The sequence below is a fragment of the Apteryx mantelli genome, chromosome 1 (genome assembly GCF_036417845.1).
Source record: "Apteryx mantelli isolate bAptMan1 chromosome 1, bAptMan1.hap1, whole genome shotgun sequence".
Taxonomy (NCBI): domain Eukaryota; kingdom Metazoa; phylum Chordata; class Aves; order Apterygiformes; family Apterygidae; genus Apteryx; species Apteryx mantelli.
The window spans coordinates 100092412-100109916 of NC_089978.1; the positions used below are offsets into that span (position 1 = coordinate 100092412).

At 41.8% G+C, this 17505-nt stretch overlaps 1 protein-coding gene across 1 annotated transcript in view; it reads right to left on the reverse strand.

Annotated features, from left to right (window-relative positions):
• UMODL1 (uromodulin like 1) overlaps positions 1-17505 on the reverse strand; it is a 57642-nt gene that overhangs the window by 5873 nt on the left and 34264 nt on the right. Inside the window, exons 14-20 of the mRNA XM_013955257.2 lie at positions 11773-11986; positions 9830-9967; positions 7754-8211; positions 6914-7056; positions 5644-5880; positions 4634-4793; positions 943-1027 (exon numbers count right to left, since the gene is read on the reverse strand). Coding sequence (XP_013810711.2) covers positions 943-1027; positions 4634-4793; positions 5644-5880; positions 6914-7056; positions 7754-8211; positions 9830-9967; positions 11773-11986 — 1435 coding nt within the window. The remainder of the gene's footprint in view (positions 1-942; positions 1028-4633; positions 4794-5643; positions 5881-6913; positions 7057-7753; positions 8212-9829; positions 9968-11772; positions 11987-17505) is intronic.

A 17505-nucleotide genomic window follows, 5' to 3' on the forward strand; every position in this document is an offset into this window, starting at 1 on the left:
AGTTCCAAAAGAACATTGTGACCATCACAATAGGGGAGCAAAAGAAACACATAAAATCCATTAACAGTCTGACACTAACTCTGCAGTTAGAAAAGCATTAAGTGACTGGCAAAATAGGCAATCAGCAGGAGAAAACAGGGCAACTTCTGTGTATTCACATTAGATATGTGTTATAACTCTGAAGCTGGTGTGTACAAATACTTTTAATGTGTATTTTACACTAATAATAAATAAGAGTGCAAATGGCTGGAGGAGGCCAAATGATTCAAAATGTTAGAGGCAACAGTTGTCCTTGAAAACATCACTCAGGGCTAAATACAGAAGATGTAGAAAGCAGTACAAATTGGACCTTGCACTAAGTGCATGGTGCTGGTCTTCACTCTTTATTAACCTGTATTGTACTGCTCCACCAGATTAGCCAAAGTGCTATGTACCAGCTAGGCTCTGCTGCCTTCCCTCGCAGCATTAATTAAGTCAATGTCAGGGAATCTAAGGAAATATGGCAATGCAATTGGCAATGCAATCTTTTATCTCCTCTGATTTTGGACTTCAGAGCTCAATATAACTGTGGTCTAAGAACGGTGTAGAGTAAACTCTACAAAAACTAATTGCAATCTAAAAGATCCCAGCCACTTTGGGACTTTATAATTGTAATAACTGTTTGATTTTGTGGCTGTACTTACTCGCCTGTGCAAATAGCTACATGAAATACTTTCTTCTTCCTCCTTTCCCCAGTCACCTAACTATCTGATAGTCACTTCATCGAGAAGGGCAAAGACTTTTCCACACTGCCACATGGCTTCAGTAAGGACCCCTGCTCCTCAGAAAAATATGAAGAGGTTTTTGTATCACAGTTTTTCAGGTTCCTTTGCCAGTGAAAAAGAATCTTGAAATGGTGGTTACTCTGTGTCACCTTTTTGTAAACATCTATTCTTAACTCACCAGCAGATTTACATAGGGGTCCCCAGGATGTCCTGTGGGTAGCGATGGTTTCACCAGTTTTCAGGGATCGAACGCCACGACATCTCTGTAACGATTAATTCAAACTCCAATAAATCATATGGCAGACTAATTAATAATACAAAGCTTTTTGATGACTTGCTGAAAGCCCAATGTTATTCTGACTCATTGGGGTTCTGTTTCTTAATGTTATGCTTCGTTACACTGAAATGAACACCAAATGGAAGTTCAAAAGGAATGGCATTAGGGAAATACCAGTTTATAATCTGTAGTTAGTCACACTGGAAAACACTTCTGTGAACAGGCATTTCACATCGACAATCTCTTTCTTTTCATTACTTTTCTGCTTGTTTTAGGGAAAACCTATGGGAGAAAAAACTTCTCGCTATTTCTATATGCCAGGTTTTACAATAATTTCTGTCCGGATACATCTACTGCTCATAGAAGGCACAGCAGATACTATAACGAGCACCAGCATCAGCAGCGGCATCTTTCACTCCCTGCCAAGCTGTGGGTCATTTTGAAGCAACACACAACTCTTCAGTATTATGTGAACCACTACTCTGGGAACTACTAGTTTGGGAAGCCCTGCCCTGTCCAATATTGGGGATGAACTAGCTACTTTAGCTTTCTGTGAGCAATATTTGCAGAATACACAGCACACTGTCATCTTCTGTATACTTCCTCAGTAGTACTGTTTGGTTTGTTTGTTACTCTTTTAGGTTGCAACCTAAAGGTCTGTGCTAGGATCCATAGCCTGTTGAGGTTATTCTTAAGATACTGTGACCCTTCTGGAAGTGCACGTAAAACTGAGAAGACGCAGTACCATATCACAATCAACAAAAGAAAGCAGGAAAGTGTAAGGGTGTCTTAACAGCTTGTCTACACAAGATTGTTTCATCAGTGTCACCAGCCTAGTTATGCTGATACACCTATACAAACCATTGTCAGCAACAGTGCCTTAAGCCAGATCAGGCCTCAATAAAACAGCCATATAACTGTGACTTTGGCCTACCCCTGAGTAGCTTTCCCAACTAAGCAGATCCACAGCTAGAGAATATGGTTACATAGCTGGTCCCTGATGTCAATTATTTTTTGGTTCTACCTGGCCATGGAGTGACTGTGCTCTCCTGTACACATGGCTCTGCCTGATGGCAGTGGCACACCTTTCCTCTTCCCATTCAAAATCATGTTTCTTTTCCATTTCTTACCACATTTCTCTCCACTACATCTATCTTTCTGCTCTAAACTTAAGAGCATCTTACACTCCTCCACCCAAGAAAACAAGGAATTAAAAGACTGGATGAGAAGAAATAATAAAAGAAGTAAGCCTCAATTTTGTGGGCAAAGAACAGAAGCAAGTCTGCCACAAAGCAAATCAGTATTGCCTGGAGCAGCAGACAGATGGAGGAGCAGAGCACTGTGGGAGTATTCACCTTCCTGGCACCCTAGCCCAGGCTTCACACAAGTCAGCCAAGGGCTGGAAAACATGCTGCCATTGTGGCCCGCGATGGGGTCCTCTGTCAGCGCTGATTTCAGAGCTGCCTGTCAGTACTTTCTTCCCCTGCCCTTGGAATAACTGAGCTGGGAGCAGAGCAATCCTTGCTCTCTGCTAGCAGGGGCAGGTGGGAAGGTGGGGAAAGACTAGGCTTTACCCCTTTGCCCCTACTGCCTGCCCACAAGTAGCTAGTCAGTAGCTGTCCTCTCTGTGCAGGTCCTGTGAGGTGGCCCCTTTATCCCACTGGGGCCAAGGGACGTGCGAGCAGGCTCTTGACTAATCCTGCAGATACCACTTTGGCCTAAAAATGGAGACTTGCCTCCCCCTCTGCTTTCCCCCTTAGCTCTGGGGGCTCCAGCTCTCTCTCTCCTTGGTATCCAGAGGGTTCCCAGTACCTGGGCACTTTTCCACTTGTCTGAGGTGATTTCCAAATACATTTTTTGTCTTTGCTCCAAACATCCTTGATCTTTGCACCTCTGGCAGCTCCTCCTCCCTTCTTTGTAAAAGCTATTGTCAATTTATCCATCCTCTCTAGATATGCATAGTACTTGTCTTCTCCATACAACATTTTCTCTCAATCTAACATACTGAATTCCATAATTTTTCATAAGGGGTAAGTTTTGCATAAGAAAAAGAACAGTATATTTCCTTTTCCTTAAATGAATATTATCTCCAAAAGAAGAGGGCCTAGCTCATTAACTCTGCTGTGCCATGTTAATTGCTGATGTCAATCCCAACCATACCTCCAGGCCTCGTTTTCAGCTCTTTTACAGCCAGCTAGCAGAATTACACCATCACCGACCCCTGCAACTCAGATCAGAGCCAGGCCTCCAGCTGGCCATATACCTAAGCCACAATCCACACAGTTACAGGTCTGCTCCAACAGCAAACACAGCAGCTCCTAGTAAAGCCATAGCTTGATTGCTTGCAGCCACAGTATCTGCCCATGCAGTCCCTGTCCTGCCTGTCCCTGTTCTTCCCTGCCTGGCTCCTACCGCCATGTCCCTCCTTGGCTGTGCAGGACACTGCTTGTGCAGCCACACAACCATCTGGGGGAGGGAACCACCTCCTCCAAAGGAGGGCATAAGCTGGTGTTTGCTTAAGCACTGATTTTTAACATACAAAATCAGCTGTGAAACCTGGAGCCTTCTTTCCATCTGTCAATCACATTTCCTGTTCCTACTTCTTTTTTTCCTCTGGAGGAAGCTTTATGCTTTGAGAAGGAAAACAAGTATCTTCTGCTAGCCATTTGTAATCTTTTAGGAAAAGGTCATTTGCTTTATAATGAGCTCAAACTGAGTTATTTAGAGCTAGAGGAAAGTGTTAAACAATGGAGGAACACCAAATTGTTAATAAAAACATCCTTGACAGAAAAGAAACAGGAAGGTTGGCAGAGGGAGGGGAGAATTCCTGTGTATATGGTAAAAAGGAAAAAAGCCATCAACAAAAGCTAATTTTTCTTATTAATATTGTAGCAACACATTTTTAGATGAAACAGTGTATCACATACTTAGAACTAGAAAGAAACAAAGCATTGATTTGGAACACAATTAGGAAGACAATTAGGCAGAAGTTGTTATCAGAACGTTGCTTGGTTTGTTATTTAGAAAGCCCTATTAAACTGTACTGGATTCACATCCCTAGAAACTTAATGCCATGGAGTTTCCTATCCTGGCACCTAAACTCTGACCTGTAGAAGTAAATCTCTGGGGAAAAAAAGGACAGAAAGACATCCCAAATCAATTTAACCAGACTTTTTGCTGAAACTGCTAACATGGGTGCTAGCTGCCCGTTTTTATGGTGTGTTCATCTGAGCTGTATAAGGATCACTGACACATATCTGAACGGCCTATCTCATTGTAACTTCTATTCATTGCCTTCTAGATATCCCTAAAGCAGAGGTGAAAGGCTCAGTTCTCAAGTTCCCTAATTTTGATAACCATTTCTGTGTAAGCTCCATGCTTTTAACTGGGAGGATGGGGAACAGAAAGAAAAAGGTGGGCACTTCCATATGGCTATAGTTCTTCCCCACTGCTCTCTGCTCTCAGCAGAGAATGAAGGAGAATTTCAAGGGCTATTTTACAGCCTGTTTGGAAACATGAATCCTTCAGTTCCATAGAAGAGTTGTGTATGGCATATCAGAGAAAAATAGGAGTACAGGAGCAAAACCCTTACCATCCTGCAGGTACTTTCTGGTGTCTCCATACAGATACGAACTTTGCAGTGTAGGTAAACCACAGAATTGTTGACAAAGGAAAAAATTTTCATCTTAAACTGTGCTTTACTTGAATTCCCATTCTCTAGCAGTGTGGTATACGTGTTTGGGATGGGACAGCTGAAAAGGAAGAAGAAAAAACATACATGGTAGCTAGGGCTATAGAAGGTATCTTCTGGCAATAGCACATGATAACTCAGGTTGTAAACCTCCTTTAGAAAGTCATAGCCAGACATTCTATAAAGCAACCCTGAGGCAGGCATAGCTGTGATAAGGGATTATTTGTTGCTTTATTGTTGCAGTAACCAATAGAACAAGACATTCAAGAATTGTCTGAAGGAATAGAAAGAAGAAAACAGAGAGAAACAGGGAGAAGAATTTAAACTTGACTTCAGCAAACACAGAAAGTGAACCAAACAATACATTAGAAGGAACAGCTTTTGTTACTGAAAGAAAGGACTATCATGTATTTTAAGGTGGAGAGTGAGCCCAGGGAACAAGACATAAGAGTGAAGTCAGGGATGAACTTCCTCTCTCGCCAGAGTCTGCTGAATATTGCTTGTGGATCACACCATATAGGAATCACCTAACCTAGGCTTTCAGTGATGAGTCATGCAGGGCCTTAATATCTGAACCATAGAGAAATGGGCAAAGCACATGTTTCAAATGAACTTACACTACCAACTGCCATAACCACTTATTTCTTCAGATAAAAGGTACAATTCCTTTAAAAGCTATGTGGGAGACAACCAAACTCAAACAATTACCACATTCCCCTTTAAAAACATTTTCTTTTTATAAATACTTTCCTTGTTCAAAGAAGGCGTGACCTGTCAGAATGGTAAAGGACTGTGCATATGATCAATGAGAACATACATAAAAGGCTTTTAAAAGATAACACATTAATTGTTAGTACCACTGGCATATCCAAGGTATGGCACTTACTATTTGCAAGTAGCATTTGCTGTACCTGTTGTTGATAAAAGTGAATGAGAGGGGATCCACTGAATTATTAGTTGGAGTTGCCCAGCAGTCAGTGAGTACCACCTTGAGCTTGGTGTTCTGTCTCCGGATCCCTACTTCAATCAGTACATCGTCACTGGCAGAGACACTGAAATTTTTAGGTATTGGGGAGTTTCCAACAAACAACTGCATTTCTGTTCTGAAGTGTCCAGATCCATGTAAATCCTCAAAAATGGTGTAAATTCTGAAACAACAATTCACCTCTTTTAAGACCACAGATTTGACTGTGTTTCTGTAAGTCATAAGTATAGTGCCTGTTTCTCCACCGCTCACACACATTATAGGGAGGAGTTATCTGCAGTCCAGGATGTTAGGAAGATTTTCAAGAGAAAGGAGTGAAGAGGCATCAAGTTTTCAGGTGGAGAGGTAGGAAGCGAGGGGGAACAAGTCTATGAGCTGTCTCAAAGTTCAAAACAATGAGAGCAAAAGCCAAGAAGTGACAAGTCTGAACAATAAATGAGGGACATGAAGAAATGATACAGTTCAGAGAGAAAGAAGATACAAGGCCTGACAAAGATTTTATCTGGGGATGTAAAGGAAGGTACAGCATTTGGAGAGACTCAGGAACAGCAAGTGGATTTGGTGATAGTTTAAGCATGGTGCTAGGGAGGAGAGAGGAGGTGCAGACGTACAAAGGGAGAACATTCATTGTCAGGCTGTAGCCTATTCTGTAGCCATAAATGGAGGTTTTCATTCCATCTTACTGGAAGCTGGAGCCTTTCAAAAATAATATTTGCATCACATTTATTTTTTTCTAAGCTAATCAAATAAGAATTTGTGGGGGTTAAAAATTCCCATCCTCCTCACCAAGCACCCACCTACTAGTTTGCATGCCTAAAGTAGTGGAAAGGATAAAACATAGTTATGTTTCAAAAGCAGGTAAATATTGTTATTGCTAATTGCATGTGATTGCCTAGTGAGGCAAAGAGAGGTCAGGAGTTCTGGCTCCCAAACCTGCACCAGTAGTTCCCAAAGGTTAATTTTCATCTACGGTTTAACCAGGCAACAGTCAAGCTTTTTGGCTGTTGGATCTGTTGGCATGTTGGATCAAGTAGCAGAAGAATACTTAACAGGGATCCTCTGAGCACAGGATTCATAGGCTGTCAGGCTACTTAGCGTAGCAAGCACTGTCACTGAATACAGCTACTACCATTGGGGATTTTCCCCATGCAGCAGTGCTGAACACAACAGCATTTCAAAGCAGAGTTGTTACTTACCCTTCTGCAGTGTATCCAGATGAAGTCAAGAGATCATTCTGAAACACACAGTGAATTGGACTGGCAACTTTTAAGTGGTGTATTACTCCCTGAGCAGAAATGTCATTCCGAAGTATTGTTTTCACTACAGTATTAGTCACATTCTGTGGAACATAGAAAGAAGAAAGCAAAACTTGTCAATGTCAGTGTTTCTAGGGATATAGCAGACCTACAGGCTTACCAGCTTCAAGTAGTTAGGAATTCTCCATTCTCCTGAGTGCAAAAAGTCAAGCAGATTAAACCTCTAGTATCTTTGTTGCTGTAGAGCTAGAAAGTGAAAATCCATCAGCCTTCCTAGTATAGTCTGCAATGATAATTGCTCCACAAGGGAATTTCTATGCTTTGGCATAGCTTAAGCCTTGTTTTTGGTTTGGGATCCAAAATTTTAAAGATATGATACTCCCTTTAACAAAGACAGTCCCCTCTCATGTTCCTCATTACTATACAGTAATAATTGGGCTATTTGTTTAAATATTACATTGAAATTGCTTTTAAGAAAAGAGAAGCTTCTGACAGCTGCAAAGGTAACCCAAAGAAGCTTGGGAAGTGAGTGTCAATCAGGAAAGGCTGCTGAGTTTTGCTGCCTGAACCCAAAGACTCTCTTCTCTTTCTTACTTGCCCCCACACAGAGAGGTAACTTTCCACTTGCAGGAAGGGGTTTTCCTTGTCCAAAGAAATTTTTTTGGACAAAATTTCAGCAACTAACAGACTGTATTCCTAGCTTAGGATGTGCCATTGCATCCCACAGTGCGAAAGAAATGCTCTGGGGCTTCTTCACATTCACTGGCTCAAAGGACTTACCGTCTCAACTTCAATGCCGCAGTCGCCCCAGCCTGCCTGCAGTACAACGTGAGTGCCATTGCTGATGCTCACATTGCAGTGAGGCTCCCCCAGGTAGAGGGAGGATTCGGGGATAGATTCCTGCTGTAAAAATCTCTTCTGGATGGTAAGGACTATCTTCTCGATTTCACAGAACACTCTCACTGCATCTTTAATGGAAACCTCCTGGGCAGGTTTAACAAGGGGGAGAGGAGATGTTTGAGGAGAAAAGTCAGGAGTTGACATTGGATCTGTGGTGAAATGAGGCAGCATCACACCAGAGAGGATGGTGTTGTCCAGAGCTTTGTGCCTCGTGGTAGAGGAGCCCAATGCAGCAGGGGATGAAACATGAGTCGAAATCTGCAGAGATGGCACAGGTGAAACTGTGTTGTATACAGGTTTCTTATCCATCATTGTTGCCTCTTGGCGGATAGGAAGTGCTGAAGAGTACCAAAAATAAAGCCACTGTTGTAATTTACAGATTCAAGTTGATTTCATATGACAAAAGCAAACCCTTATGAGGACACTCATGGTTACTGGTAGGAAACTGGTTTCTTTCTTTCTTTTTTTTTTTTTTAAACCAGCTCTATTTACTGCCAAAGCTGTGGCTTTTTATTAATACATAAAGAGCCTGTGAGAAAAGCTGAAGTGCTTCATTTCCTGAGAGCTGCAATAATTTGTGTGCTCAAGGTATATAGCTTCTGGAAGATCAGCAAGAGATCTCCAATTGTAAGGCGCTCGACAAGTGTTCAGACTTTTTTGGCTAATACTGATGGGGGGACTGAACACTTCTGGTTTGGGGGTCTAAATAGGAGCAGAGCATGTTAAAAAACCTGGCTGCATTTGTGAGTGGTTGGTATCCAGAAATTATGACCCTCCGCACTTTGGAAAACTTGGTTTTTGAGGAAATGCAGGATAAACCTTATGCAGCAGGCCCATCCTGCACATGTGCCCTGAGAGACAGAGCAGGGAGTTCAACAAATGTGTGTTAGTAGGAATCTAATGATTCCAGGAAGAAAACAAACAGGGGAATTGATATTAATGTGCATGTGGAACACCCCACTTCCAGCATAGGCTCTGGCATTTCCCCATGTATGTCTCTTTAGTACTAGAAACAACCTGAGTGTTCATCCACCACTGATTTAGAAAGCACCAACATAATAAATTCAACATAATAAATTCCTTTCCAAGTGAAACAGGATGTGTCTCATTGTACAAAAAATCTCTCACAATATTTTTACTGGAGTGTACATATAAATAACATCTATTTCCCAAGCTGCATATATAAAAAAAAGTCCTTCTAGAACTCCCCTTCACAGCTTTTGGGAATGGCCCACATTGGAAAGTTGCTGATTTGAAGACAAGTGGAAAAAAAAAAAATCTGAGCTCTTTCAGAGCTGACTTGCTTAAAAGCTCATTATCAGATGCTAAATACCTGTTTAAACAAAACAAATGAATGGTTGGTATCAGTTTACAAATCCTTGTTACTTCAGCCAACAAGTAGCTTATCACTGTGGTTACAAAAACAAATACAAATTACTGAAGAAGCCTAAAAGAACTTAGAAGATTCATCATAAGATAGCTAACAAACGATTTGAGGAAAGACAGAGGGAGCTGCATGAATTGACTGATATGAAAAAGCATTTTGTCATCCCAACATTTCGTCTCTGCTGCAACACAGAAGTAAAACTACCTATCCTGTGCTTTCTGTTACCTTCTCCATTATCTCGGCTGCCTCCTTTACTACTGCTAGTGAAAATAACTTATGCTCCTGATAATCCTATCTACCTTTTATGGCAAATACAAGAAAACAGAAGTGTTAAAAGAACATTGCAAAGATCCTATTAAATATTCATATAATAGACCGGAGTATTACAGTTAGAAATTCTTAAAGTCTGTTGCAAGACATTTCTCATTAAGATGCAGTTGAATACAACAAACCAAATTCATCCCTGGCAAAATTTCAAGGCCTGTGGCAAGTGTGACCTAATGATCCAATAAAGATCAGATCGCTAAGATTTCAGTCAGCCATTACATAATAAGAAAAAGGGTTTTTGCCTTCACAGTTTCTTCCAGGCTTTTCCGGGTGCACATCAGCAAATCCTTCATTGCAGCTGCACTCATAAAACCCAAGTGTGTTATGACATGATGCATCTGGGGAACAGTCATCTTCTTCCCTTGCGCACTCATCATAATCTGTTGGGTATATTTAAGCAAAAGGCAAAGGTGAAAAGTGTATAAATGAAAAAGTGATGGTTGTGAAACTTGAGCATGATGGTATCATCAGCATATCATGGTGGGATTACACTTTTGTGAAACTGCACCATATGTGTCAGGTAGCTGCTGGCTCTACAGAAGGCAAGACAGTAGAGACAGCCTAGAGGACTACTTGCCTGCCACTGACAAAGGTCCTACAGGAACACTGCCACTAATGATGCTCTGTGGGTGCTCACCTAAATGTAGGCACCCCACTCCTATACCCCTAAACTGACCAACAGCCAAAGGAAACACTTATAAAACCAGGGGGTTCCTCAATTGTGTCCCCCATTTCACAGACCTGAGGAGATGATTAATAAATGCCCAGCATTAATGAAGCAGTATGAAAAGCAGGGGGCTCATATGACTGGTCCAAGTTTCAGTCTAATTGCTTTCTTCATTTTTCTCTGGCCCAAATTTTCATTTTTGAAAAAAAAATGCAAAACTTCCCTTTCTCTTCCCAAGGCTAATCAGAACTGTGCAGATATGAACATACCACCATAGGTGGGATTGAGAAAACAGCACTAACCCTCAGCTCTATGGGGACTTGTCCCTGAAACAAGCCATCTGTTTTAGTGCAGGCAGGCACTGTACAAAGTGCTACCACAAGATAGTCTTGATCTTACTAATTAATGTGCAGGTAGTGATCAGAAAGCATCACCATTTGGCCAAAATACAGCAAGGCAGAAGTCTTACAGAAATCAAGCAATCATGCCTGTACATACCAGAGATTCAAAAAGAGCATATATATAACCTGTAGTAAGCAGTAAAAATGCAGACTTGGTAATCCTTACATTTAGGGCCAGTTATCACACCAGAATTCACAATGAGTACAGCTTTACTCAGCTGCAATGTGACTGATTCTGGCCTTTAGGGAACAATACATTGCTGAATATTAGAGCTCATAAATACTACATAATCCCCCAACAAAGGCAGCAACGTTTTTAGAGCCACAGCTGTAAGGGTAACAGGCAGAGAGAATGTACAGGACAGACTGAATATATGCTTCTGATGTCATTTTGCCCAAGATTTTAATTGAGAGCTTATAACAATAGTCTTTGGACAAACTTATGTTGAGGATATAGAATTTGCAATTTTTTTCTAGAGATGACATCAATTTGTGGGACAGGATTCAGCAACACTTAGTCAGGAGATTAATGTTTCTTGTTACCATCTTAAATTACATATAAGGAAAAAGAAATTATACAATCACCCGTTGCGCTGGCCTTGGTAAACTGTGGACTTTCATCTGAACTCCCAGCCCACAGGTGTGTGAAGAAAACAGATACTCTCACTGCAGAAGAATTAATTTATTTGCTTTTGGGGTTTTTTTATCTCACGCAAATTTATCAGTGCAAAACAGAGGGAAATGTGTTTCAAAATGGTTTTATACAGGGCTAGACTGTCTGTGTAAAAGGACCTGTTTTTACTGGTAGCTTATAAAACCCTCCAATTGTGACCACAGTTTGCAATTTCTCCATATCTTCTTTTCTATAAAATCCCTAGCTATAGACCAAAACACTGGTTAGTTTTGTCCTTTTGGATCAGGGATACCACAGTTCTTATCTTTTGATGCTCTCTGAAAAAAGCTTATTGGGTGAATGGGCAGAAGCAATAAAAGAGAGATAATGGCTTTTCATCCATCAGTTTTACAGGTACTTCCATCTCAAAAAATACAGGCTAATAATAGGCTTTATCATCTTTTCTAGTTCTGAAGAACTGTTGTGATATAAGCTGCTCCTTACCGTTTATGGAGAGACTGCTCTTGTCAACTGTGAAATAGGAGCTGTGTTCAAAAGCATCGCGAAAAGCTGTGATGATGTAGTAGATATCCACATCTTCTGCAATCAGCAAATTGAAACTTACCACTGTGCTCCCATTAGTAATACCAGTTATCAACACTTTAATCAGACCGGCATCCATTTTCAGAAGGAGCTCAGGAGGCAGAGATTTTCGTACCTGGAATAAAAAACAAAATAAAGATAAGATGGACAGATAGAAGCAATTACATTTTAGGCTTTGTACGCTGCCCAGAAATGAATATTATGCATTACAACTCTGCTGCTTACTCTGGAGGGCAGCAGCAGAAAAATGACTTTTTGCTTCTTAACAACATTTCCACTCAACAGCAACTGAAGGATTTGATATTTGACTGTGAATATTAAACAAGAAAAATGATTAACTCAACCCATCTATCATTTGGCACAGGTCCTCACAAAAGCCCCTGGTAACAAGTCTGCCAAAGGAGAGGGAGCAACCCAAGACAAGGAGGTGCAGCCAATGGAAGTGGAGAGGCCTCCTGGCACTCCAGGCTGTGTGTATATCTACGATAAACATTCATGGAGCTCAGACTTATCTTACAGCTTAGAGCAGACCACTCTCAGACTTTCTTCACAAGTGATTTCTCATCAGAACTGAGCTGATGCACAAAATTCTTCTGCTTATCACTAAGTGTAAACCTGGCTCTTTTTAAGTACTGAGACCAGGGTAAAGAAAACAGAAAGGCAGCTGTTCCATGCTATCAGCATTGCCACACAGCCCAACCTCCTGTCAAGCCTGGACTCTACCCAGTCCTCAGTTTGATTTCAGAAATATTTCATTAACGTCTTCCCTGAAGAGTGTTGTATTATTTCTGCAAATTCTAGCTGCCATCTGGACTCACACCCCACACTCACAGTCCTCCTGGAGAGCCCAAGAGCCAGGCTAGGAAATGACTCTGCACTATTTTGAATAGGAAGGGTCGCCCTCAAAGTAGCGCAGTGCTAAACCATAGCTGAGCTTAGGGCAGTCTAGAGAAATCGATAAAATTACTATTCACAGCTTGTACACAGAAGCCTTGGAATTCACTAGTGGCCTAAGAAAGAAAAGTCCACCTTTTTCAAAGCACACTGAGCCTTGGTCACCACTAGCCCACAGAAACAGCCTCTTATATCACACTGGGGAGCATGGTGGTCTGCTTTCTACAGGACTGGAAAAAAACATTGCTCTGCTTTAGGCTTTGTACCAGCTACACTGCCTGGCCTCACCACTGTCCAGTTCAGACGGAGACACTGACCTCTCTCAAAGAGATTAAACAGGCTGGAGCTGAATATTCAGCTTCTTCCCTTTCTGCGGCTTTTCCCTCCACAGCTGGGTACCTCTGGTGGGCAGCTGCACACAGAAGCATCTTCTCCTCCCACAGGAGGGCAGTTCATGGGGCAAGGTACGATGCTGATGCAAGAGCCTGAGGGGGATTTCAACAGTTTTTACATTTCCTGCACCATTTTTCTTCATCTCCAGCCCCAGCACCAGCCACAGGAGCAACAAACACAGGCCAGGTGGCATCGGTTCACTGGACCAGTCCAAGACACGATGCAAGGCTAATATTAATTCAGCTTTAAAGAGTATGCGGAGAAGATGTTTTGCACAGAAATACTGACATAGTTGTGAGAAACTCATCATAAGGAGAAGTTGATAGACATCCACACATGCTCCCCTCAGTCTATTTCTTCTAAGTGCCCAAACAAGGGTCCCTATAGGACTGCACTGGACTCCCTGCCTGTCTGCATGTCCCAAGAAAAGCAGAGCACACAAGAGAGGTTTGTATGCTCAGTCTTGCAGACCAGATGTCATGGCACACTGCAGGGTAAGCACAGGCTGTGTGACACCATCCACCAGCACTGTGAATTTGACCATGAGAAGTGTATATTTTCTTCTCTCCCTTTCTCCAGGAGGTGCTAACAGACCTCTTGTGCTTCTTAATACCTTTCCTACATTAAGTTCCCCATCACACGTACATGTGTCTGGGAAGTCTTTTACTTTTTTCCACACTTAAAAAGTGCAACAACAGAAAATGTTGAACAAAACTTTCAAACCTGAATGGCTGAAAGGAAACACCTTCATTCACTATTTTGAACTACTGATATTAAAATTGCACATAGAGGGTCCCAGCAAAAGCCCAGCAAGAGATGGTCCGCAGAAAGAGAGCTGCTCCTAGCAGGACAAGAAAGACAAATCCCATGCCATCCTTGTCATTCTTCCTGAATGTTCAGAGTCTGGGATACATGCAACCTTCTTGTACATAACAGCCACTAAATTCAATGAAGGACACAGACAGACGGAGGCAGAAGAAAAAAAAACACTTCTACATGCCCCCCCATCTCTGCCAGGTTCCCTGGGGATGCCAAGAGAGGCAGACACAGAGCAGCAGAGCAAACTACACTGTAAGAGCCAGATGAGCAGCACTTGGCCCATGTGAGAGCTGACATGTGGCTGCCTTGTCTAGAGGAGTCACACATCTTTTCCAGTACCCTGCTCTGCTTTAGACCCTCTCTTTAGGATATATAACTCACTTCCTGCCCAGCTCAACTTTCCTGATTATAAAGACAGCAGGAGGGTGCTAAGCTACAGTCACCTCCAACAACGTATTCCTCTGCACGTTTGCTCTAGGTATTTCCTGCAAAAGAAGGGCTGGATTTCAGCTGTGAGTTTAATGCAGATCTCATGTCCGCAGCATAGTGCTCAGGCGCGCAGGCAGCAACCGCTACCCGGGAGAGCCCGGCCGGAAGGAAGACGGAAGGTGAGGGCCAGCAGTGAGGGCTGACACAAGAAGCAGCCTCATTTCTGCTGCACCCACGCACTCAGCTCCTGTATTTTTGGCTGGGTTTTCCCAGGTGACCATAGCTCTTGCACACCTACACACCAAGTCTGGCTTATCCCCCTGCTGCATCAGCCCTCCAGGCAAGCCCAGGATTTGCAGGCAAGCTGCAGCCCTTTTCTGAGCTGTCAGAGCTGATGTGCATTGCATGCACATGGTGACCAGGTGACACACACAGAGTAAGCTCCATGCTTACCACACGCCTAAAAGTCTCGCGGAGCAAATGCTGCAGTGCCCCACAAGGCACACAGGCAGAGCTAGGAGAACGGAAAGAGGTAACTTAGCCAGGAAAGCCTGGGCAGACTGCAGCTTGACCTTGTCAGCCCTATCAGCCATGTCACCCAGCCATGGGGTTCTTAGGTCTGTTCTTCTCTCCCTTTCTGCCATTTCACAACCATGTACTGAAAAGTTGTGGGTCAGCCCTAAGTTTTCATCTTTCATAATTTTTTGTCCGAACTTCTGGGTATTAAATACACCTGCGATGTCCTCTCAGCCCATCCCCAATTTCACCAGTATTCCTTTCTCATCTTTTTCTCTGAATATTTGGTTTTATTGTTGCCTCTTTTTACTTTGGGTTTGGAATTTTTTGTTTGGCTTATTTGTTTCTGTCTTTATTCATATTTTTGCTTACAAAGCATGACTTAAAGCTTGAAAAGCATCTTCGAAAGTACAATCACATTACTTGTAGCTAGCCACTAGATGACACTACAAAACCCTTTATTCAGAAGGCTACATGATTTCACAATACATACCACACCCTGGGTTATCAAAATAATAGTTGATGAAGTACATAGAGCTCTGGGGCGAGAAAATGAAGAAAAGAAAGAGTGATTTTTTAGAAAGTAGTAGTTTGATATATAGCATTCTTGAGGTTTTCTTACAAAAAATAAAATATTTTTGGATCCGTAATTGTACCTACAATTCCTGCAGCATAAAAAAGAGAAAACTAGCAAGGCCAAAACGGGAAAACATGTATGCCACAAGGAAGGGAGAAAGCGCAGACAAAATTAACACTGACATCAAGAGAAGGGAATGTCCCTTGTTAAAGCAAAGAAAACTAAGAGGGAGATAAAGTCAAAGTTAAGGGCCAGATGGAAGCCACACTAAAAATGATTTAATGTTATAGGAAGGGCCGACAGGTGTTTTGAGCGAGAGGAAAGTGCCAGGCTCACTCAGCCAGGCTTCCACTATGAGTGGCTATGGTTTTCTGGGACCATCCATCAGCAGGTCCCAGGCCAGATGTCAGCAGCTCATCAGAGTTATTGTAGGTCACCTACATGTATAAGCCTGCAAGGCCAATACAGCAGGAAACGCACTGGCATTTTGGAAACAAGTAAAAAGGACATTAATTTTAACAGAACATCCTATTAGTCAGTAAGATAATCTGCTTCAAACCTATTTTTCTGCTCAGAGAGCCCACCCCCATGATCCCTGCTCTGCCAGCACCACCAGAGGAAAGGTACTAGAGCACACATCTGCCCAGCCACCATCACAGCCAACTTTAAGGATTTCTCAACAGGGAGATAAACTCAAATTAACAAAAGGGGTGAATTTCCACTGGAACAGTGAGACTGCCTTAATTCCTGTATCAACATCCATTCCACATTCAAATGGCTTTAATTACATTCATTTTAAGTGCATTAAGCTACCTCAAAGGAAGGTTATGCCAGTTCCAAATGAGGGGGTCACCTTGTGGAATAAGGCAATATCATTTATTAATTTTACACTTTTTGTCAATCGATATTTAAGACACTATAATCCTGAATGATCTCTCGCACTCAGGAATTTAATGCACATCAGAAAATGCATTCTCATTTCAAACTCTTTGTTTCCTCAGTTCATTGTCTTGAGGACAAGCCCTTGCAGTCATGATATTCTTCTTGGCTGTTGCAAAAGGCTGGCTGAGCAAAATACAAGGGTAAAATATGTTGTATTTCAGGTGCAATGCGAGGACTGTGGTGAAACTAGCCTGGAAAATGACAGTGCAAGTTGTCACATCAAGATTCTTACCTCAAGTTCACGTACACTGTATTGCAAGGACAGTATTTCTATTTGCTGTACTGCCAATTTAACTACAAGGCTTTAAGTACTGGGGCAGCACTACACTAAAGAACATTATACACATGAGGATTTATAAATTTTCTGAACTGTAGATGGTGACAACAAAGGCATTTAAGAAAAATCTTTGGCAATATCTAGTTAACTGGATCCTGATATTGCTTTTAAAGCCCATAAGACTTTCCCCGCCTACCTTAATAGGATCTATTTGTGGCCCTTTAAACCTGAAAAGAAAAATTTGTAGACCTTTTTCTTTTCCTAAACTTGCTTTTCTTTGGCATTTGGAAACACAATATAAGCCCTATATCTAGTGGTTCAGAGATAGATGAGATAAAGACCATAACATGTCTAGTCAGCTGATTCACAAAACCTGTACACTGGAAAAAGGATTTACTTCCTTATTGTCCCAAGTGATCGTTTTCTGCCTAAAACTCGAGAACTGTGTAACACTGGCACAAAACATACTTTAGTTGCTTTACCCATATAAAAATACTTTAGTTCCTTTATCTAATCATTTTACAAATTCTCCAAACATATTCATATCACCGATTTTCTGGATTAAGGTATCTGACTGAATAACCTGTGAGAAATATATTTATTTTAACCATTAACTATTAACCAATAACCATTAACCCATTTTAATAACACACTATTCCCAAATAGCTTCAGGCAGAGAGTGATGTTGAATGAAAGTGAGGTCAGTGGAGAACTGTTCCCTTTCCACTTTGCACAATCATGTCACTTTCATGTTGTGACTAGTTCTGTGATGTGACTGCCTGGGGTG